Raw genomic sequence first — 24,154 nt, 5'->3', positions numbered from 1 at the left:
CAACTCATCCTGACTCTACAGGCCCAGTTAGAACTGCCCTGCACATTTTTGAGACTCCCCCACCCCACCCCCAACCCCCACCCCGCTTGTCAGCAGTTTATTTCACAGCCTAAAGTGGATTTGGCTCAAGTGAGCGCAAGTCGGCTCTGGCCTGCCCGCCCCACCCTCCCACCAAAGTCCAAACAAGAAGGGTTGCATGGGGCATGAAGTCGACCTTGGAGTACAAAGGGGGTCTCCGCGGCCTGACCCCGAGCTGCCAGCATGTTAGGAAGGCACTGGGTCCCCAGACTCAATTTACACTGAAGGCGGACAGGGTGAGGTTCAGTGTCCAGTGAGGGGCAGTCCAGGCGCTAGGGAACCACGCTTCTTTGCCTTCCCATCTCAGAATGTTTATGGATAAGGGCATGGGGGTTGGAGGGAGGGGCTCCTGGAGAGTCCTCGTTACATGTTGGCCCGCTCACGCTGCAACTGCGAGTTGTAGGCACGGGATACCGTGTTCCAGGCGTCCAAGTAGCGGCCCATGCACATGGCGATGCACTTCTGCTCAGAATTATCCAGGGAGCCCCCAAGCTTTCCTATGCACTCCCAGAAGCACTTGTCCGTCATCCTCTGTAGCAACTCCTGCGCGTTGGCGACGGCAATCTGTACTTCCCCCTGCTCCATGATGACACCGGGGTCCAGCTTCCCGTCCCCGGAGTTGCCGAAATCTGAGCTGAAGCCACCCTCCATTGCACCGCAAAGTCATCCGGAGCGCCACCGCGTGCGCCGACCCGTACTCGAGACTCTATCTCTTTAAGGGCATAGAAAGTCCCATATCTGAACTGTGAGGCGGACAGGTGGTGGGGGTGGGGCAGGGTTAGGCCCAAAAGCTGCTTAGACATGAAAGCACTAAGTGTCTCTCTAAGCAAGAAAGTATCTGTGGGAATGTATGGATAAGTACTTTTTTCAAATATTACTATTTGCATAAGCTACAATTTATTTTATGTGCATGTTATCCAAAAAATGCCAACTCTCCAAGTCTAACATCCTTATATGTAAGATTAAATGGGTGCCTAGATGGTGGTGTGCAAAAATTATTACTAGAGATTAAGTTAATGGAATAGGATTTTTTTCTCAACTCATGGAGCCAATGGTTTCATAATACCACTCAATCCTTAAATTCTACCAGCTTGGCCATTTATTTGTACTCTATAACAATGGGTCATCTGGCCTGGGTGGTGATGTCGTGTAAATATTTGAAACAAGGCGAAGTTGAAACTCACATTTCTTGTTGAGAGGAGTAGCCAGTCAAAGCAATACCCACCAGCTCCCAGCCACAAGGTCCCACAATAGGGCCATGTCAAGGCAGAGGGCAGCCAAGGTCGATGAATAGATGAAGTCGGGCTGGGAGTATTTTGGGTAAAAGTAACCTTCTGCAATCAGTGAGTAGGGGGAATGCAACAACATTTTATGTTTACTGCTGTTGTTTTTTTAATGATTAGTTCAGAAATTGTTTTGAATTTGCCATACATATTCTTTGGGGAGAAAGTTCAATCTGGTGATATGATTGGTCCCCTAATTGTCTTTAAGGTTGTCGTACTGTGGTGACGTGTGTGTTGCTGTGACACTGGAAGCTATGTCACTGGTATTACAAATGCCAGAAGGATCACACAAAGTGAACAGGTCTCAGCGGAGCTTCCAGACTAAGAAGAGCCAGTGAAGAAGGAACGGGCTGTCCGCTTCAGAGGAAGGAGCCACTGACAGCCTCATGGATAGCCTGGAAGCTTCGTCGGCTCAGGAAACCCACAGAAGCAGAAGCAGAACATTGTCAGCTATGGGGCCAGAAGATGAGCCCTCAGGTTGGAAGACACTCCAAATAAAACTGAGGAAGAGCTGCCTCCTCAAATCGGGGTGACCAAAATAATGAGGCTGGAGTACAGGTTTGGGGAAGAAAGCCTGCGGCTTTGGGAATCAAGTCTTCGGGGCCTTCGTTTGCCGATGGGGCACAACTCGAAATGAGAGGCAACAGCTGCAAGCATCGATTAATAATTGGAACCTGGAATGTATGAAGTGTGGATCTAAGAAAATGGGAAGTTGTCAAAATTGAAATAGAACACAGAAAGATCAATATTCTAGACATTCATTAACTGAAAAGGATTGGTGTTGGCCATTTTCAATCAGAAAATCCCCTGGTTTACTAATCAAGGAGTGGCAAATTCAAGAGGCATGGTGTCACATTCATCATCCAAAAGGACACTTCAAGATCTATCGTGAAATACAATTCTCTCTGTGATAGAATAATTGTCTGCATAAAGGAAATCCAGCCAATACAACTATTATTCAAATCTATGCACCAACCACTAACACTAATGATGCAGAAATTGAATCATTCTTCCAATGTCTTCAGTCTGAAATTGATCAAACACACATCCAAAATGCACTAATAATTATTGACAATTGGAATACAAAAGCTGGAAACATTGAGGAAGGAACGGTAGTTGGAAAATATGGCTTTAGTGACAGAAACAAAGCCAGAGAGTGCATGATCAAGTTTTGCAAGACCAATGACTTCTTCATAGAAATATCTGTTTTCAACAACAAACAGCGACTATGTGCACTGACTTCTCCAGATGGAATATGTAGAAATCATATTAATTACATCTATGAGCTGATGGAGAAGCTCAATATCAGCAGCTGGAACCAGGCTGACTGTGAAATAGACCATCAATTGCTCATATGCAAGTTCAGATTGAAATGGAAGAAAATTGAAACAAGTCCACAAGAGCCAAATTACAACTTTGAGTACACCCCTGAATTTTGAGGACATCCACAGAACAGATATGATGTGTTGAACACTAATGATGGAAGACCTGATGAACTCTGGGATGATGTCAAAACCTTCACAAGTAGAAAGCAAAAAGTCATTAAAAAGACAGGGGGAAAAAAAAGTTCAAAATGGATCCCAGGAGAGACTCTGAAATATGTTCTTAATCATAGAGTAACTGAGGCCATGGAAGAAATGATGAAGTCAAAGAGCTGGACAGAATATTCCAAAGAGCAGCTGGGGAAGACAAAGTCACATATTATAATGACATGTGTACAGAGCTAGGGACAGAAAAGCAAAAAGGAATAACAAGCTCAGCACATCTGAAACTGAAAGGTAAATAAAGGGTTAAGCTGAGTTGCAATGTTGACAGGTTGTACAAGCAAATATTGAGGGGTGCAGGAAGCATCAAGAGAAGATGGAAAGCAGACACAGAGTCGCTGTGCCAAAAAGAACTGGTCAAAATCCAGCCATTCCAAGAGGTAGCATTTGAGCAAGAACCAATGGTGCTGAAGAACGTGCACACTGCACTAAAAGCGTTAGTCAAAAACAAGGCTCCAGGAATTGATGAAATACCACTTGAAATGTTTCAACAAGCTGATGAAGTGCTGGGAGCATTCGCTCGTCGATGCCAGGAAATTTGGAAAACAGCTACTTGGCTAATTGACTGGAAAAGATCCATATTTGGGCTCGAGACCCAAGAAAATGCTCAAATTAAAGACCAATATAATTACTAGCATATGCAAGTAAGATTTTACTGAGGATCATCCAACAACGGTTGCAGCAATACATTGATAGGGAGCTACCAGAAGTTCAGGCCAGATTCAGAAGAGGACATGGAACGATGCCTATTATTGCTAATGTCAGATGGCTCTTGGCTCAAAGCAGAGAATACCAGAAAGATGTTTACTTGTGTTTTATTGACCATTCAATTGTGTGGATCATAACAAACTTTGGGTCACATTGAGAATAATGGGAATTCCAGAACACTTCATTGTGCTCGGTCCAAATTTGTACGTGGATCAAGAGGCAGTCGTACAAACAGAACAAGGGAATACTGCGTGGTTTAAAATCAGGAAAGGTGTGCGTCAGGGCTGTAGCCTCTCACAATACTTATTCAATCCATATGCTGAGCAAATCATCCGAGAGCTGGATTCTATGAAGAAGAATGTGACATCAGGATTGGAGGAAGGTTTATTAACAACCTACGATACGCAGTTGCAAACCTTGCTTGCTAAAAGTGAGGAAGACTTGAAGTGCTTGCTGATGAAGATCAAGAATTATAGCTTTCAGTATTTATTACAGCTCAATGTAAGGAAGACCAAAATCCTCACCCCTGGACCAATAGGTAACATCACGATAAATGGAGATAAGATTGAAGTTGTCAAGGATTTGGTCTTGCTTGGATCCACAGTCAGTTCTCTTGGAAGAAGCAGTCAAGAGATCAAAGGGCACGTTGCCTTGGGTAAATACGCTGCATCAGTACGCACCTGACTTGCACCATCATGTTTTCAGTCACCTCATCTGCATGCTGAAGGTGGACATAACGAAGCCCGAAGGTGAACAGGTGCATTTGAATAACGGTGCTGACCAAGAATACTGAAAGGACCGTGGACTTCCGAAAGAACAGAGGTGTCTTGAAAGAAGTATGACCCAAATGCTCCTTAGAAGCCAGCACGGCAAGACTTTGTCTCGAGTACTCTGGGGACATCGTTCGGAGAGACCAGTCCCTGGCGAAGGACATCATGCGTCGTGGGGTAGATGGCAAGTGAGAAAGAGGGAGCCCTGCAACAAGACAAGATGGATTGGCACGGCGGCTCCAACAGTAGGCTGAGACATATGAGCAATTGTGAGGCTGGTGCAGGACAGGTAGGGCCTCATTCTGTTGTCATAGTATTGCTATGGATTGGAACAGACTCAACAGCATCGAAAAATAGCAATAATAAAGTTCGTAGTAGCTATTGACTTTATAGTGCTGCGAGGAGGTACAAAAATGCACGATTTGAATTCTGGTTGTGTGTAAATGCTTTCTCTTCCAAAGTCTGCTGTTTTTTAAATGACGAGGCTTTGAGAGATGAGTCTTCTGGAGAGATTCTTGTACTTGGTGCCAAAGGGTTTTGAATTAGTCATCATTTCTCTCGATGATAACTATGGAAACAGAAAAATCAGCCTATAGTTTCCACTTGAGTTTCTTTAGGAAGGTTTTGCTTGTAACACTTAGTGAAGGATAAACCTTTAAAAAGTGACCTTTGTTCAATATTGGGAACAAAATTCATAGCCCACTTGATTCACTGGCCACCTAATTACTTGAGGAAGCAGTTGGTGTACTTCTCAGTGAATGTCAAAGTTCTGGTAGACTGGAAGCGCCCCACACCCAGCTAACCATGCCCAGAGGCAGGCGTGCTTTGGACCTGCCACTTCTTCCTGCTTGCTGGCCCTGCCTTCTGCTTAGCATGTTTTAAAGGCATGTCAGCCTGTTCCTAATAAATACATGATACACGACTATAAAAAGCTGACAATATTGAACACATTGGAGGATTTTGTTTTTTTCCTTTCTTAAAAGATCGGGCAGAGTGGAACAGTCTTTTAATCTTGTGCAATTCTTGTATTGTCCACTGGTACTGCATCACAGTAATGGGCCTCCCCGATTGTCAGATGGCTACTGCAAAGACTTTACTTAAATGCATCACAATAGGCTGCAAAGTTTTATTCAAATACATTCCACTAGGTTGTTTTACTCTGCAACTCATCTCCCCACATTCCTCAAGAATGGATTGGTAGCAAGCGACAGAGGCCCAACTTACTTCCCCCCCCCCCCCCCCCCCGGGGCTGGGGAGGGGAATGGTCGGAAGGATGCGATGTCTGTAGCTAACTTTCACGCAAAGCAAGGGAGCAGCGGTGCGGCAAGCAGGGCTAGCAGCAGGGACTCGGCTGGCTCCACGTTGGCCTGACTCTGGGAATTCCCACCGTTCCCTGTTCCTGCAGCCTCCAGGCCTCTGCCATCCCGCACGGCACCATTGTGAACATTAGAAAAGGGTCCCTCTAGATGATGACATGCTCACAGGTGCACAGCCTGGTGAGTAAAGGCGCCTCTGGGAAAAGCAAACACCAGTACCAGGTGCCAACTCCAGACTCGATTACAACTCATAGTGGTCCTGTAGACGGGGTAGAACTATCCCTTACAGAAGCAGGAAGCATCCTCTTTCTCCCACGGAGCAGCCGATAGGTTCAAACTGCTGATCTTGTGGTTAGCAGTCCAATATGTAACCAGAAGAACTCAAAGCAACTCACCCTTTTTGGCGAGCAGAAAGCAAGAGAGATTTCAACCCATACTCTCTGCACAGTGCAAAGACTGCCCAACTGATCCTAGTGGCCAGTAAGGCCTCCAATCTCTTGCAACGTCTATAATGGATCAGTTCTTCTGTGGCAGTTACATAATCTCTCAACTTGCGATGCAGTGGAGTCTAGCCTTTCAATCAGGTCACAGCCAATGAGGCCTCTGTGTGGGCATGGACCTCGCCTGAAGATTCTGGGAACTCCTGTATTGCTCCCTGGAGGCAGGAGACATTATCTGCTTGGTCTTTCAGCTGACAAGCCGACATGGAGCTGCACTGATGCCACCTGAGCCCTGGAACTGGAGCACCCATGAGGAGAACCACCCCAGTGCTGAGCTGCTTCCACCACCACTGGATCCACAAGACTTTCCACCCACTGGCCTGTGATCTTCCTGCATTCGGCATCATTGCATGGCTGTATGAGTCTGAAGAGGAATTTATAGACTGCTATAGGGTATATGGGCTAACATCAAACTTATGGACTTGATCTGGGCTGGGATGTTTTCTTAATATACAATTACTCTTTATATAAAGATCTTTCTTATACACATGAGTCTCCTTGGAATTGTTTCTCTAGTCTACCCAGACTAACACATCTCTTTCTCTGGGCCTAAAGTCAGGGGGCCACATTCAAACATCCTGTGAACAGACTGATGGACCCAGCTAGGTCAAGTCTCCAACCACACTTGAACCCATGCAATTGTGTCACTATTTCCTTCCACCACTGGACTTTTTATCAAAATAGCTGGTCTGCATATCAGAAAACCTCTCTGTTTAGTATACACTTCAACCCTAAGCAATAAGAATGACAAGATCTTTAAATCTCTCTATTCTTCCTGACTTTTTGTACTTGTGAAGGTAACAGTGGGTGTTGAACTTTACAATTCTCTATCCATTTACGGGGTCCTAGCTTGAAATGGGGAGCCTTCATAGTCTAGTAAAGCAGTTGGCTGCTAATAGAAAGGCCCACGGTTTGAGACCACCAGCTTCTTTGCAGGAAAAAGGTGTGGCCGTTTGCTTTCGTAAAAACCTGCAGCCTTGGGATCCCCATGGGATGGTTCTACCTCTCGTATGGAGTCACACTGACTCAGAAATGACTCAACGGTCAGGGGCTTAGTCTGAAATGACTGCTTTCTCTGTATTTACCTTGGCTAATGACTGTTGAGTGCAATCATTGTGAGGCAGAAAAGGGCAGTTTCCATTAATATCATTCTTGGCTAACTAGATATCTTCTCAGAAAGCTTTAAAAAACTCAGAATATAGGGTTCTATTTTTGACACAATTTCCAAACAACTATAGTTAAGCAAGTGCCAGGGGGCAGGCAGGGAGGAAGAACACCCGACCACCACCACCCGTCTGCAGCTATCGCAGTGAAAGAGTGTAAAAAAATCGAGTGCCAGCCTCAGCAGGCAGGTGGTGTTCAGGCACAAAGCAGACTAGTTAGATAGGAATAATGCTACGGCCACGGTGTCCGGGGCATTCTAACAACGTGCTCAAAGCTCTTCTAACTCCTTGATAAATGTACCAGTGTACAATTATAACAGAACACAATTTGCAAAGCTGATATGTCATTGTTACAACATGTTTCTTTCTCTCTGGGAATTTGGAAGGGGGCATGTTTTGCTTGTTTGTTTTTATTACCCGATACAGCTGGCACCCCACCCCACCCTCACACTCTTCCAGTTCATCCTCCCTGAGCTTAATCCCCCATCTAACGCTGGTGATTCCCAGTCTGTATCTCTAACCCAAGACCTCATGTGTCCAGACCCACGTATCCTCCCACCTGCCAACTCTCTCTACTCAGACGTTCTCCTACAAACCACACGAACACCCTGCTCCAGCCAGGTGGGTTCCGACTCCTGCAGATTCTAGGGCAGAGTGCTCCCTAGGGAGCTAGGGACGCCCTGCTCCCCAGGGTTCCCAAAGGGGGGAGGAAAATCTTGGCGGCAGCACACTGTCATAGCTTTTGCCCATGGAGCAATGGGTGGGTTTGAATCACCTCCATTTGGGTGGGCAGCAGATCCCTCTCCCTGTGACACCACCGGGTTCTCAGAGGTCGTCATCATCGCCCCAAGTTCGCTGGCATAGAGTCCATTCTGCCTCTCGGCGACCTGTCAGACAGGGCAAACTGCCCCTGTGGGTTTCTGAGACTGGAATGCTCCTAGAGTAGAAAACCTCATCTTTTTCCTTCGGAGCAGCTGGTGGTTTTGAACTGCTGACCTTGAGGTTAGCAGCCCAATAGGCCTTCACACTCAGTATATCTAAATGCAAACCCCCTCCCCACCCCCACCGCACCTTACTGCCCTACTAACCCCACTCAGGCATTTCCTCTCGGTTAGGAGAACCATCAACTCCCTGTGCAGACACCGAGGTCCCACAACCAATTGTTTTTGCTGCCTTCTTCCTCTGCTGGACATCCCCTTCCAGTAAGTCACCAGCTCCTGCTGTGTCTCCTTCCTTCCTCTCCCTCACATCCCTCTCATTCCCTCCATGTGACTGTCCCTCCGCTTCCTCCCTGGCCGCCACACACTGCTGCCAGGGAGCTTACTAATCACTGTAGCCATTGTGTTAAAATCTTCCTAGCCTCCTGCACGATAAAGCATACTCTGTAGTTTGCCAACAGGGGCTTACTATTCCTGCCCAACGTTTGCTTCTGCTTTGAGGTGCCCTGACACCCACCCCCCGAGTTCACCCAGAGATCACTTCCTAGGTACTTAGTAGGTCCCAGCTGAAGCAAGAACAGTTGTTGAGTTTCCAGTATGGTCCTGATTGCTGTTCTAGCCCCCTTTCCCAACATTCTTTCATCCCAACCCTCCACCCGCCCCCACCGTGCCCCCCACCTTGCTCACTTTCCCTTCCCGCGGTTTCCCCGGGCGGCATACACTGCCCCTGCCTCGCAGTCTTTGCACAGAGTTGAGAAGAACCCTTCTATGAGAACCCAGCCAAAGAGTTGACTGTTCACTTGGCTCAGTTTCTTCCTCTATCCTACCTCAAAGACTGTGTATGTAGTCAGAAGAAAATGAGATAACGTGCCCCCAAAGTCTGTGCACTGCAGAATGATCATCCGACACGCTTTGATGAGTCATTGAAGCCTATCTTGAGCGCATCACTTCTTTCTTTTCTGTCTCCTCTCTTCCCAAACCAAATTCCCTGCCAGCGAGTTGCTTTCCCACTCGCAGCCACCTGAGAGGACAGACAGAACTGCCCCGCTGGGTTTCCAACACTGTGAGTCCTTCCAGTGGTAGAAAGCCTCGTCTTCCTCCCACAGAGTGGCTGGTGGTTTAGAACTGCTGACCTTACTGTTAGCAACCCAACCTGAAACCATTAGGCCAAGTTTTCTGAGTTCCTGTGTGAACTGCCATGCCTCTGAAGTCCGAGAAACGATCGTCTGTTCCTACTCACTGGCTCTCCTTCTGTTGCTCTCTGGCCTTCCGAATCTCACAGCGAGAAGGGGCTTCTGAGGCCTGAGGAGGTAGAGGGGACGCCCCAGGGAGACTCTGCTTTGGGAATACCTTTCGGAACCACAAAATCAGCCACCTGATTCCATGTCTGTGCAGGAGGACCCCTGCTTCATGGGAAGGACAATGAGGGGCCCACTGCTGGCTCTCCCCAGGCTGAGGCCTGTGTTGAGATTTGCTAATCAATCACTGACTCTGCCCTCTTGAGCTTGGGCAGGTTCTGTGTCCTTTTCATTTCTCTGGGAGGCAACCACAACTAGTCCATCCACTTTAGCACAGTAGATAACAATTATTTATTCAAATGGCCTACAATCTTGCACGGTGAAATAAGAGGATAAAAAACAGTGGGGGTGGGGGTGGCATGTGTGTTGCGGGAGGTATCATTCAGATCTGGCCAGCGTGTTAATTTGACCTAAAAAAGTAGTCAACCCAGCTGTGGGCTATGGCAGGCTGCCGCTTCAGACAAATGTCTAGCCGACTGTCACGCAGAGGGAGTCCACCCCAAATATAAAGGTCAGAGGTCCCAATGCCGTCCCCCTCAGGGAGCTCCTTAAATGGAAAAGGAGCTACAGGGTCTGGTTTCCCCTGAAAGGCCACCACCTCAGGTCCTTTAGTGTCTGTCCGGCCACCTGTCTCCCTGCTCTTCTCTTTCTCTGTCTACCCTCAGGTGCCTGCGCAGTGTGGGCTTCTCTCTGACAAAGGGCTTATGAGTAATTAAGAAGGCTTATGCTCTGGAGGGGGAAAGTGGCCGTTAATCGCCAAGGGAAGGACACAGCAGCCTGGGCCAACAGCGCTCTGGCTGTGCATTTGTCCATTGCCACCCCACATCTCAACTATAGACGACAGCGTGGAGTGACCCCTGGGTCTTCAGGTGGTGGCCAGCATGAGGTTCACCAGGCAGATACAGCTTCTGCTCTGGAAGAACTGGACCCTGAGAAAAAGGCAAAAGGTACAGAATTCCTACTTGTGGTCTCTGCTGCTTTGCGGTCTGACAGGGAGGTGTGGAGTGGACGAACCACAGGGAGGCTGGGGCCGGGGAGCGGGGTGCAGGGAGTGGGAGGAGACCGTGGGCTTGTTGACATTCAAGACTGACGTGCGGCTCAGTAGGGTTGTGGGGGCTTCTCTGGAAAATGCCCTTGCAGGCAGACATGGCCCTCTGGCCTGAGATGAATGCTTCCTACCCACAGGCCTGCCAGGCCTCTGGCCCAGCCTGAGTCTGAAGCCACTGTCTGCCTGTCAGAGTTCTCTCAGATGAACCCTAATGTCAGAGAGTGATCGCAAAGTGTTCAAGAAAAGACGCATGAAGACAGTGCAGTGCAGACTGCAGGAAATAAGATGTCACTGAGTTGGGGAGCTTCCTTTGAGTCTCCTCTCCAGGGATTGAGGCTCTCCCCACTGCACAGCACGGGTGTCCAGAGTGTAGGAGGACACGCGGCTGTGCTTTAACGAACAGAGATGCAGTTTTCCATGGTTTAGGAGGCTATGAGTCTGAACTCAGGGCACTGGCTCTAGGGGAAGGCTCTCTCTCCTTCTATTTGCCTGTGGGACAGGTTCTTCTGCCATGTCTATGTCTCACACGGAATGTAGGATGCGCTCCTCTGCTCTTTCATATCTCAAAGGTGCTTGGTTTAAGACCCGTCCTGACAGCCTCGTGGACAGAACAAATGACAAACCCCATTTCCAAATGGGCATTTTCCCCAGGCAGGTTATTGTTGGGTGCCCCAGAGCTGATTCTCACTGGAAGAGCCCAACAGGACTGAGTAGATCTGTCCCCCTGGGGTTTCCTAGGCCGTAATCTTCACAGGAGCACATTGCCAAGTTTGCTCTGCTACGGGGTTCCTGATGGGATTGAGCTGCAAACCTTGGGGTGAGCACTCAAGCGATAAGCCATTGGACCCTTGGGGCGGCTCCTTATCCACAAGTGTAAGAATTAATCATCTAACACATATTTTGTGAGGGGCCACCATTCGAGTCACAGCACTGCCCATGTCATCTAATCCACGGCACTCTTGAGCATCCAGGCTGAGCCGTGGGAAGAACCCTACACTGAGAAGAGGCTCAGGGGGAAACAAGAGTGCCCCGAGGAGCACCCAGCTGAGGGGTACCATATTCCATGCTCTGATTCACATTTTAACATTTCTGAAATAAGGGTACAGTTCATAAGCAAGTCACTATTTAAGTGGAAACATCTCCCCCTGCCTCCTGAGAGCTGCAGGAATACCAGTGCTCCCAATACTGGAGACCTGCACTCTTAGCGCAAACCATGCTGAACTACCCACCATGATGAACTACCCACAGACCTTCCCTGGACCCTTTCAACGAGCAGGGAGCCCCTGGAGGGTACAGAAGGTGAATGTGCTTGGCTGCTAACCACAAGGACAAGGTCTGAGTCCACACAGAAACTCCTTGGAAGAAAGGCCTGCTGATGTTATTGTTCTTCGTTGCCACTGAGTGACCCGCGTTCACCGGGTCCCATGGCATCCTCATCACTGTTCTGTGCGCGTCTGTTGTTGCTGCCACCGTGTCAGTCATTCTCTTTGAAGGTCGTCTTTTTCACTGACCTTCTACTTTACCGAGTGCGACGTCTTTTTCCCACGACCAACCTATCTGAATAGCATATCCGAAGTTCATGAAATGGAATCTCACCTTTCTCACTTCTAAGGAGCATTCAGACTGGACTTCTCTGAAGACAGATAAACTCGTTCTGCTGCAAGTCCATGGCACTTTCAATATTGGTTGCCAACACCATAATTCAAAAGTATCAATTATTCTCTGATCTCCCATTCATTTTTCAACTTTCACATGCATAGATTGATTGAAAATAGTATGGCTTGGGTCAGGTGCACTTTAGTCCTAAAAGTAGCATCTTTGTTCTTTAATATTTTCAGTGGGTTGTGTGTAGAAGATTTACCCAAATGATTCAATATCCTTGACTTGTTTTATTGAGCATTGTTTATGAGTCTGAATAAAAGAAAATCCTTGACAATGTCATTCTTTTCTCCATTTATCATGATACTTATTGGTTCCGTTGTGAACCAATGAGAGGATTACATTTCTTACATGAGGTGTAATCCATTCTCAAGGCTACAGTTTTTTATTTTCATCATTAAATGCTTTAAGTCCTCTTCACTCTCAGCTACTAAGGTTGCCGTATATACTTGTGGATAAGTTGAATTTTTCGGCATATATCTATATATATTTATTACATACTTTTATTGGGGGATCTTACATCTCTTATCACAATCCATACATTCATCCAGTGTGTCAAGCACATTTGCACATATGACGCCATCATCATTTTCAAAGCATTCTCTTCCCACTTGCGCCCCTGATATCAGCTCCCCATTTTTCCCCCCTCCTTCCCCTGTCTTCCCACCCCCCACGAACCCTTGTTAAGTTATAGATCATTATTTTCATATCTTACATTGTCCTCTGTTGCCCCTCACCCACTTTTCCATTGTTCATCACCCTGAGAAGGAGATACAGGTTGATCCTTGTGATCAATTCCCTCTTCCCCCCCCTCCCCTAATCCTCTCATTGTTGGCCCTGGGGGGATGATCTGTCCTTGATTCCCTGTGGTGCGGGCTCTTATCTGTAGCAGTGTGCATGTTCTGGTCTAATCCGATTTGTAAGGTAGAATTGAGGTAATGATAGTGGGGTGAAGGAAGCACCAAAGAACTAGAGGAAAGTTGTATGATTCATCGGGTACTATACTGCATCCTGACTGGCTCATCTCTTTCTTGTGACCCTTCTGTGAGGGGTTGTCCAATTGTCTACAGATTGGTATTGGGTTTCCACTCCATCCCCACCCCCCACCCCCCGCCGCAATGCTATATCTTTCAATAGCTGGGAACCATCAGCTTTCTTCACCACGTTTACTTATGCATCCCCTTTGTCTTCAGCGATCATGTTGGGTAGGTGAGCATCACAGAATGTTGGATTGTTAGAACTAAGTGTTCTTGTGTTGAGGGAGCACTGAGTAGAGGTCATATCAATGTCCATCTGCAACCTTAATTCTTAACATATAGATATGAGTACATAGTTCTATTCTCCTCTTGTTATATATATATATATTTACATATGCACATGCCTGTATTTAGGCCTCTATAAGTGTCCTTTGTCTCCTGGTCCTTTTCTCTATTTCCTTTTACTTTTCTCTTGTCCCACCATCATGTTTGGCCTTCATTTGGGTTTAGTAATTTCTTGCTGCTACATTACCCTTGATTAAGCCCCACTAGGCCCTTTTCTCCATTGACTTTAGTTCACTTGTTGTTCACTTGTCTCTAGGTTGGTTCCCCCCACCTTTTCCTTTCTCCCACCTCCCCTTCTCCCGTATCCCCCCAGAACCATTGGTCCCATTCTTTTCATCTCTGAATTTTTATCCCACCTTTTTTATCTAGATAGACATGCAGGTATATTAATAAGTGCAAAAATCTGGCAAAGCCAAATAAAACAATAAAGGAAGTCAAAACTAACCAAACAATAACAACAACAAAAAAAAGAAAACCACTGACAAAAATAGAAAGTTCAAAGCCTTTGTTGGCCTTTACGAGTGTTCTCCAGTCCCATCTGATGGGGTGCCACACACTGTCTCCAAGTCTATTTTTGGTATTTGGGGATTTTATCACTCTGCTCCCCTTGCTGCTCTGTTGCACGCCCTTAGTGTTTTGCCCCAGCATTCAGCACATTTTTATGCAGTTTTTGTAGTAAAATTAGGCGCTTCGGCTGATATTCGGGTCGGCTTATACTCGAGTATATATGGTATGCTATCTGCATATTGCAGGTTGTTAACCAGCCTTCCTCCAATTCTGATTTGTGTTCTTCTTCGTGTGATCATGGCTTATTTGCTCAGCCTGCAGATTGAATGATTATGGTGAAAGGATACAACCCTGACACATTTTTTCTGATTTTAAATCATTTGAAAATGATTTCAAACCTTTTTCTGTTTGAAAGTCTGCCTCTTGGTTTTTTTCTGTACAGGTTTTGCATGAGCACAATGAGGAATTCTGGAATTTCCTTCTTCATCATGTAATTCATGGTTTGCTGCTATCCACACAGTCTAATTAATGCGTTTACACAGCTGATAAAACACAAGCAAACGTCTTCCTGGTATTCTCTGCTTTCAGCCAAGATTCATCTGACATCAGCAATGATATTCCTCTTTCTACCTCTTTTTTTCAATCCAGCTTGAATTACTGTCAACTCTCTGTTGATGAGTCACAATCATTTAAAATGATCTTTAGCAAAATTTTACTTGCATGTGATACTAGCTATATTGTTCAATAATTTCTGCATTGGGTTGCCTTTCTTTGGAATGGGCACCGATATGAATCTCTTGAAGCTGGTTGGCCAAGTAACTATCTTCCAAATTTCCTGCCACAGACAAGTGGGTGCTCCCTGTGCTTCAGCCGTTTGTTGAAACATGTCAATGAGGAATCTTGTGGTTCCCGGAGTGCTCAGTGCAGGTTGGACTTCTTTCCATCCCACCTGGCCTTGGTCATCTGCTACCTTTTGAAATGGTTGAACAGCAACCAGTTCTTTTTGGTACAATGATTCTGTATATTCCCTTCATCTTCTTTTGATGCTTGAATATTGTTTTATTCAATATTTTGCCAAGAGACTCCTTCAATATTACAATTTGAGCCTGGGGGTTTGTTTCCTTCGGTTCTTTCAGCTTGAGATAGACGAGCATACAGTCAATGCTGACTCACAGTGACCCCACAGCACAAGGTAGAGCTGCTCCCTCGGTAACTCGCTATGGGAGTAGAGAGCCCCTGTTTTCTTCTCCCCTGGACTGGCTGGTGGTTTTGAACTGCCGACCTTGCAGTTAGCAGCCCAACTCATAACCACTACACCACCAGGGCTCAGGTTCTTCCCTTTAGATGTTTAATTCTATGTCTTTGCACACTTTGTTCTAATACTTTGCTCTGTCTTTTCAAGTTGCTCTTTGAAATGTTCTGGTTTTTGTGTTTTTTCATCTCATCATTTCTTCTAGTCACTTCAGTCCCGCTTCATTCAAGCGTAGTCATCAGAGTCTCTCTGACATCCAGTTTGGTCTTTTCTTTCTAGCCAGTCGTCTTCATAATCTTACTTTCTTTGTGTGTGGTGTTCGTGATGCCATTCCACAGCCTGTCTGGTCTTCAGTCATTGATGTTCAATGTAGTAAGTTTGTTCGTGAGGTGGTCTCTAAATCCAGTGGAATCTACTCAAAGCCATATGCTGGCTCTCGTAGACGTATTTTCATTTTCTTCAGCTTCAATCTGAACTTGAACATGAGCAACTGATTGTCTGGTTTACATTTAGGCCCTGGCCTTATATTGGCTGATAATATTGAGCTTCTCACTTGTCTCTTCCCACAGAGGTAGTCAGTTTGGCACCTGTGTATTCCATCTGGCAAGGACCATGTGTATACTCACCATTTATGTTGGAAAAAGATATTTGCAATAAAGGAATCATCTGTCTGGCAAAATTCCATCTTGTGATCTCCAGCTGAATTCTGTCACCTAGGCTGGATTTTTCAATTACTGATCCTTCCTCTTTGTTGCCAACTTTTGTATTCTAATCACCAATAATTACCAACGCATCTTGATGGCATGTTTAATCAATTTCAGTTGCTTCATCACTTGCATTAGTGGTTGGGGGCGGCGGTAAATTTGAATAATAGTAATATTAATTGGACTTCCTAGTGTGCATATAGATATTATCCTATAACAGGTAGCCTCGTACTTCAAGATAGACCTTCAAATGCTCCTTGAAGGAATGATGCTGTTCCTCTTACATCGTCATCCCTGGCATAGTAAATCACCAGAGTGCCGGATTCATTTCAGTTCAGCTCACAGTACCTAGAAGGTTGAGCTTTGTGCACTCCACTTCGTTCTTAATGACTTCCAATGGTCTGGTAAGTTACTTCCCGCAGAGTGTAGGTGTTAAAACCTGGGGCCACGTCTACTCTGACGGCCCTGGGGCCACCAGGAGGCAATTGATGCAACTGCAACTGGTCAGGTGGTGGTTTACTGGGCAAGCGAGAACCTGGCATCAGTTAAGACGTTCCTCAGACCGTCCGGGAAAAAGCTCGGTGAGACTGGTGCTGCCATCTTTTAGCTCAGAGGAGAAACTGGGGACTGACTGGTGGCTGCGAGACAATAGCTTGGTAATAGATACAAGGGGGCACAAGGGACACAGTGGGCGGTTCTTTCAGCAGTGCCGGGCTTAGCGAGCTCTCTCATAGGGAAGCTGGATGCAGAGTTCAGAATGCAGGAGAGGAGCTACGTGGCTGCGGTAGGAGACAATGCACTGCCTTCAGCCTGCGTTCCACAGGCAAACTGGTGCGATGTTCGAGCCCGCTAACGGAGGGGTTTGTTACGCTACCGAGTGCGTAGGGTAGACCAGAGACTCCAGTCTTTGTTCCCTGGTGCTTCCCTTCCCAAGTGACAATATTTGCCAAACCTAAATAAAAGTTCATTAGTAAAGCCATTCATTGATCTATTTATTGCTTCAGTTACACAGTGCTTACTAACCGCCAGGCATTCTGCCGGGCGCTGGGTACACAGTGGTAGCAGAACAAGCCGTTTGGGGCTCACATGGCACTTACTGTCTCCTAAAGGTCATGGAAAATTCAGCATGCCACTGGTTTTTCTTTCCCGTAGGAAGTTGAAATCCTCAAGCTCATTTCCCCCTGTGTGTTGTTTGTGGAACGCCTGGCGACACACTTGTTACACGTTCGGCTGCTAACCCGCCAGATGAGCAGGTTGGGCCCACCAGGTGCACCTCAGGAGAAAGGAAAACTTTCTTCTGCTCCCGGAAAGACTTGCGGTCTGGGGAAACTCCCAGGGGCAGTGCTGCCTGCCCTAGAGGGGTGCTATGCATCGGCATCGACCCAAGGACGGGGGCTTTCTGGGGTTGTTGTTGTTGTTGCTTGGTGTTCTTCATGGCCCTTAAAACCTACACCCAGGGATGGGAGCTGCTGGCCCCAAATGATTCTATTTCTGTTATAAAAAGATTTTTGGTGTGCTTATCAGAACAACAAAAAATCCACCTGCCTTCAAAAACAGGGTTTGGCTCACGTGCCCTCAGCCCCTGTCACTGGTGTGTGTTCCTCCTAGGCCGGTCCTAGCTTCCCCACATTGGCCCCACTGCTCTGTGAAAAGAGGGCTGGAGCCTCCTGAGAGCACACTGCAGCCGTGTGCAGTGAGGGGGGCCTGGAGAGCACACTGCAGCCGTGTGCAGTGACGGGGGCCTGGAGAGCACACTGCAGCCGTGTGCAGTGAGGGGGGCCTGGCGAGCACACTGCAGCCGTGTGCAGTGACGGGGGCCTGGAGAGCACACTGCAGCCGTGTGCAGTGAGGGGGGCCTGGCGAGCACACTGCAGCCGTGTGCAGTGAGGGGGGCCTGGAGAGCACACTGCAGCCGTGTGCAGTGACGGGGGCCTGGAGAGCACACTGCAGCCGTGTGCAGTGACGGGGGCCTGGAGAGCACACTGCAGCCGTGTGCAGTGACGGGGGCCTGGAGAGCACACTGCAGCCGTGTGCAGTGACGGGGGCCTGGAGAGCACACTGCAGCCGTGTGCAGTGAGGGGGGCCTGGAGAGCACACTGCAGCCGTGTGCAGTGACGGGGGCCTGGAGAGCACACTGCAGCCGTGTGCAGTGAGGGGGGCCTGGAGAGCACACTGCAGCCGTGTGCAGTGACGGGGGCCTGGAGAGCACACTGCAGCCGTGTGCAGTGACGGGGGCCTGGAGAGCACACTGCAGCCGTGTGCAGTGACGGGGGCCTGGAGAGCACACTGCAGCCGTGTGCAGTGACGGGGGCCTGGAGAGCACACTGCAGCCGTGTGCAGTGAGGGGGGCCTGGCGAGCACACTGCAGCCGTGTGCAGTGGCGGGGGCCTGGCGAGCACACTGCAGCCATGTGCAGTGAGGGGGGCCTGGAGAGCACACTGCAGCCGTGTGCAGTGAGGGGGGCCTGGAGAGCACACTGCAGCCGTGTGCAGTGACGGGGGCCTGGAGATGAGGACCCTAGCTGAGACATTTTACAGGCTGCCACTTCTTTGATGGCATCCCCAAAGCTCGGCGATTGAGATCTAGGTCTGGGTGAGGCTCCAGAGGATGTCCCAGAGCCTGGGGAAGACGCAGGCCCCTGGCCACTCAGCGAGGGTCTGTGACTGCTTGTGGGTGCTGTTTCTGGTTCTTCTGGAAACTTCTACCTCGAGGGAGTCGTGACTCGAAGAAAAATGAAAAGGACCTAGTCGGTATTTCAACTCGTCAGGGTTCTGACTTCTCAAACACCCATGACTTTTGGTGAAACAAGGATAAAAGCAGATTCCAAATGTTACTTGTCTGCCTCTCCCAGTCTCTAAGGGCGTAGCATGACAACCTTCAGCTCTCTGCTCTCCAGTCCCTCTTCCTCGGTCATTTGTTGACATTTTCAAGGATTACTTCAGGCCTGGCGCTGCAGTGAGCAGGTCACCTCATTTAGCCCTCACAGCGGCCCCAACAATTGCTGGGGAGACACTCGTGTTACCCCTGGGGTGCAAGTGAGGCAATGGAGGATTCCGAGAAGGGCTCGTGGCTGGTGAGGCTGGAAGTGGGGTTCAAGCCCAAACTATCCGAGCCCAGGTAGGCAGACTAGGTCCCGAGACCAAGCAGCCCCCAGGCATCAAGCCCTATCGTGGACACCCCAAAGGCAGGGTGAGCAGAGGATCCAAATCCGGACAAGTTTGAAAGTAAGAGGATGGTGTTGTGGGTAATCATGGCAGCTAACACCAAAACAAAGCCATGGTGGCACCAGGACAGTCCATGTAAGCCAGTGCTGGGGCTGGCCAACCATGCTGTCTGGCGGCTCTCCATCAAGGTGAGTAAGTGCAGGCCCTGCTCGTGGACTTGAGTGCCGGGCAGGGCACCATGACTGAGCGGTGTGGGTTAGCCACTGCGCAGTCATGGGGCGAGGAGCCAGGGCCACCTGCGGAAAGCTCAGAAAGGAAACTGCCCTTGGAAGGTGAGAGAAGACTTCCCCAGGACTCCCGCCCTAGAACGTGCATTCCAAGGGACTGTCCACCAAAAAACAAAACTCGCTAGCCTCCCGGCAATTCCGACTCCTCACCGAGACCCGATAGCATCGAGTAGAACTGGCCCACCAGGTTTCCTGGGCCGTGATCATCATTACAGAAGGCGCGGCCGCACCTGCCCACCTTCCTCTTCGCTACGCCTGCTTCACCTCTGCGCTACCAGGCCTCCGATAACAAGCATGCACCGTTCTGCATCAGCTATGGGCCAAGTGCCAATGGCAGAAGGTTTCCAAGGAGTACACGCTACAGTTCCCTGTCCAGGGGCCCTTGGTGTCAGCCCAGAGCTCAGCTTCTGTCCCAGGGCAGAGTCTAGGGGGAGCCTGAAGGGTCATGAGAGTAGGGTGCCCAAGACCAGGCACTTGGTAGCGTCACAGCCTTTGCCTAGGTCCTGGGCCCTGTTTCCCTGGGCTGAGAATCCTGTCTGGGTTCCCGGCTATGAAGGGTCAACTGCTAGCTCATGTTAAGCCTTAGCTACCCGACCCCTGCCACCCTGCACCCCAGTTCCTACCCGCCCCACGTGCTCCAGTCCCCTGCTCTTAAAAACAAAACGAAACAAAACTGCAAACAGAGTGCGAGGGAAGAAGCTATAACTGGCCAAGGTTTAAAACAACCAGCACTGACTCTGCCCTGCCCTGAAACCCCTCCGCCCTCATGCAGCTTGACCGAGGGCGGAGGAGGGGGAAGTGGGGGGTAGTGAAAAAGAGTGAAGAAGGAAATACCAGTTTGGGAAAAGAACCCCACCCCCACCCCCCTTCCTGAGGCTTGGCTGGGCTTAATTAAAGTTACAGACATATTTAAAGGAAGGGGTGGGGGGGAGCCAGAGCCAAAGAAGCCATGCTTTTAATTACGCTGTGGAATTTCTCCCCAGGGTATGCCTGCCCTGCGCAGGGCTGAGCACCAGGCCGCCAAGTGTGGGGTGGGGGTGCGCAGTGGGGTGGGGAGGGAGAGAGGCTGTCCGAGGACCCCGGGGCTGCAAGTGAAGTGTGAAGCGCAACCCCTCCAGAACAAACGCTCGCACAGAGTTTGGCTGTTCTTCCAAGATGATCCTGCCAGGACCTAGGCCAGTGGTTCACACCCTGGGCTGCAGGCCGGAGGCCCTTGAGTAGCTTTTTACACACACACACACACACACACACACACACACTGCAGTCCGCTGGCTGGGCTCCTGGAGGAGTGTTGAGCTAGGCCCACCAGGATGATCATTTGAGGAGCAGCTTTACCTCGAAGATAGAGTGGGTGAAGAGAACTTCAACCCTCCCACCCCACCCCCAAAGCAAAGTGGTCTGGGTCCCTGGACCAGGCAAAGAACAAAGAGGGAGGGGGAGCGCAGAGCCTGCCTCCCATTGATGGAGGCCGTGATAGCCCTGCCTTGCATAGAACAGAGCTTCATGGTGGGTGGGTGCATGGCCGGATGGAAGAACAGACAGGTGAAGGGATGAGAGAATGCGTGATGGCATTCAGAGATGAACGTCATCAATTAGCCTGGCCGATATCTCTCGTGGTCCAATGGTCCAGAAGGTGAATGTCATCCACTAGCCTGGCCGATCTCTCTCGTGGTCCAGTGGTCCAGAGAAAGGGCACATTGCATGCTCAGTTTTCCAGGAAGCTCCACATTTTCAAATCAGGCCCTTCTGAATCTGGAAAGGGATGTCCGTAGAGGGCAGGCCTAAGAGGCTACAGAGAATGCTCCTCTCTCTTTGATTGACAAAAGGAGGCCTGCAGCTGGAGTTGGGCTGCAATCCCGAATGGCCCATGGTCGGTGGTTGGAAACCACCAGTTGCCCCACGGGAGAGAGATGGGACTGTCTAGTCCCGTAGAGCTACAGACTTGGAAACGCACAGGGCAGTGTCCTGTAGGGTCACTGTGAGTTGACATCGACTCGATGGCAGGGAGTTTGGTTTTGCGTCTTTTGCTTTACCAAATGCTGTCCCTCACAGTGACCTTGCCGCCTTGTACTAACCCTGGGAGACCACAGTAAGGGGCTGGTATTTACCAAATGCTGCTTTGTACCAGAAATGACAGTCACTTCAATCTCCCAACTGCTCTGGGCCCCGGTCTCACTCTCAGTTGACAGCAGTGAGCCTGAGGCAAGGCAAGGCCGAGTGAACTGCCCACGGCTGCATCTCAAGTAGGGAGCAGAGCGAGCTGGAATCCAGGCCCGCGGCTCCAGGTGGGCCACACGAAAGCCTCAGCCCACACTGCGGGGCAATGCTGTATTCCCTTTCCCCAGATGAGAAGCCCTCAAAGTGATGTCTCACTCCCAAATCCGCTTCAATGGCCAGACACCCCCACCCCAGAGCTACCGCCACAAGGAAAGCAGCTCATGCCCTGGGTTGCGTGCCAACCTTGCCAGCCACTGTCTCGGGGAGAAGTGCGATTCCAGTGCAGGATCTGGACGGGCTGTCTCATGTCCTTGGTGAGGACACTGGGAACAGCTTCCTGTTTCATCATTTGCACCTATTCACCCACGTGGCCCTCCAGTCGAAAGAATGCCCTCCCCTGCCTTGTCCACAGGCTGGTGGTTATGGAACCGATGGGGTGAAGCCAGTGTCTGACTGCCAGGGGAGGGGTGCAGTGTGTTAAATCAAATGACAGTTGGCACCCTGAGTCTAGATATAACTCCTCCATTCTTCTGAGAGGAACCCCCCCTCCACCACACACACACACACACACACACACACACACACACTCCAGGCCAGCCTTGACGAAGACCTTTTTATTCCATCCATATGTATTGAACATTTATTGTTAGCAAGTCCCGCATAGCTGGTAGCTGTGTGAAACAGGAGCATGCTGAAATAAGCAACAGGCCTGGTGACGCACAGGCTGTTGTGGGAACAACTGCCACCAAAGTCCAGGGACGTGGAAAGACTTCCCTAAGTCCTGGTGTGCGGGGCGAGACCCAGTCCACTAGTGACTGATGTGCAGATCTTGTGAGAAACTGCCCGCATTCCACTGGATACCCAGTATGCCTGGGGTCGGTGCTGGGATCTTTAGAGGAATTGCTCATTATTGCTGTTCTTCCATCTTGTGGGAGAACGGGGAAGGGGAAGGGGGCTGAAAGTGAGGCTGATGAAAAAGCCCACATACTTTTCTTCTTTCCTATTTAGGGATCTAATACATCCCGCCCCCCACCCCCCAACACATTTTGTGTGTATTTATTTGTAGTTTTTTGCCATCCAGTTGCTTCTGACTCTTGGTGAGCCTCTCTGTTCCCAGTAGACGTGCTCTGGAGGGGTTTCAAGGTTGGGACTTGTCTTAAGGCACAGAAGAGGCTCCAATCTCAAATATAGTTGAAGGAGAACATTTAAGAAGTCATAAAGGGACAAAGACAGCCCAATGACACAGACACAGATCAAAACGGCATCCAAGGGTTTGTTGGGACACACAGTTTTACAAAGGGCATGGAAGGGCAAAGGAAACTGTCACAAAAGCATGGTGGGTGGCAGAACAATACAGCACAGTTACAAGTGGGGCCACAGGAGCAGGGACAGGACTGTGATGGACACTTTGGTAGATAGAAGGGCTTACAAGATTGGTCCAGGGTCTTCCGACGCAGGCAGTCAAGAAGAGGACTGATAGGGCATGACTCATGACTTTGTGACCCAATACGGTCCCTAGTGAGGTAACCTCCATCGATAACACACCCAAGCAAGCCCTTAGAGAGACTTCCCTTCTCTGGGGTGGCCAACTAATTCATTTTCCAAGGCATTCTGCCTGCAGACATGATAATGTGCATCCTTGGTTAATGAATTTAATGGAGGCTTAATGTGTGGGGCCTCTGCAAGTGGATTGGGGGCTATCCTTGTCCTCCGCCACCTTCTGCGGACTGAGGAGCGCAGAATTTAACTCGGATGCAGCCCTTTCAGAAGCGGGTCACCCGGCCTTCCTCCCAAGGCGCCTCTGCGTGGGTTTGAGTCAGCAGCCCACTGGCAGTAGAGCGTAAGTGCTGCGCACTGGGTTTCCGAAGGCTGCAGCTGCAGTGGGAGCCTTCATTCCATTTGAGGCTCCGTGGATTCAGCCTCCTCTGACTTCTGTCCAGACTCCTGCACTGAAAAAGTTTCAGCCTCAGGCAGAATATGCTTGACAGTCGATTGATTCTTCTCTATCTGCTGGCTCAGAGACGGGACAATCTTGCCCTTAGGGTTGTGTATGGAAGTGCCCTCTTTGAAAATTGGGGTGCTAGAGTCATAGGGTCCTGCATCACACTCAGAACAAGACGATCGGAGGGCCCTAAATCAACTTTGTAAGCGTCCCTAGTGTGCAGTCATGGGCCCATCATGATCATGGTCCCTGTCCCGATACCAGAGTCTCACCTTCACCTGTGGTGACTTGAGGCACCACTGTCTCCTCGGCAGAATGTGAGACTCCTGTTAGACCTTGGCCGCCAGACACACAGCCTTATCTGAGCACGTGTTAGCAAGACAAGAGCAGTTGGGGCCTTCCAGAAGCAGAACCTGGGCTTCCAGAAGGGGAATGATGTGCACAGTAACATCTG

General features: G+C 49.2%; 1 protein-coding gene and 1 pseudogene across 1 annotated transcript in view; one reads left to right on the top strand and one right to left on the bottom strand.

Annotated features, from left to right (window-relative positions):
* Window positions 1-441: 441 nt before the first annotated feature.
* Window positions 442-729, bottom strand: LOC142436933 (mitochondrial import inner membrane translocase subunit Tim13 pseudogene; annotated as a pseudogene).
* A 9,750-nt stretch (window positions 730-10,479) lies between these two features.
* The window catches only part of ABCA4 (ATP binding cassette subfamily A member 4), a 163,929-nt gene continuing 150,254 nt past the window's right edge, over window positions 10,480-24,154 (top strand). The window contains exon 1 of the mRNA XM_075539832.1: window positions 10,480-10,545. Within this exon, the coding sequence (XP_075395947.1) occupies window positions 10,480-10,545 (66 nt within the window). The remainder of the gene's footprint in view (window positions 10,546-24,154) is intronic.

The sequence above is a fragment of the Tenrec ecaudatus genome, chromosome 1 (genome assembly GCF_050624435.1).
Source record: "Tenrec ecaudatus isolate mTenEca1 chromosome 1, mTenEca1.hap1, whole genome shotgun sequence".
NCBI classification, from domain to species: Eukaryota; Metazoa; Chordata; class Mammalia; order Afrosoricida; family Tenrecidae; genus Tenrec; species Tenrec ecaudatus.
This window is presented reverse-complemented; position numbering and strand designations above follow the sequence as displayed.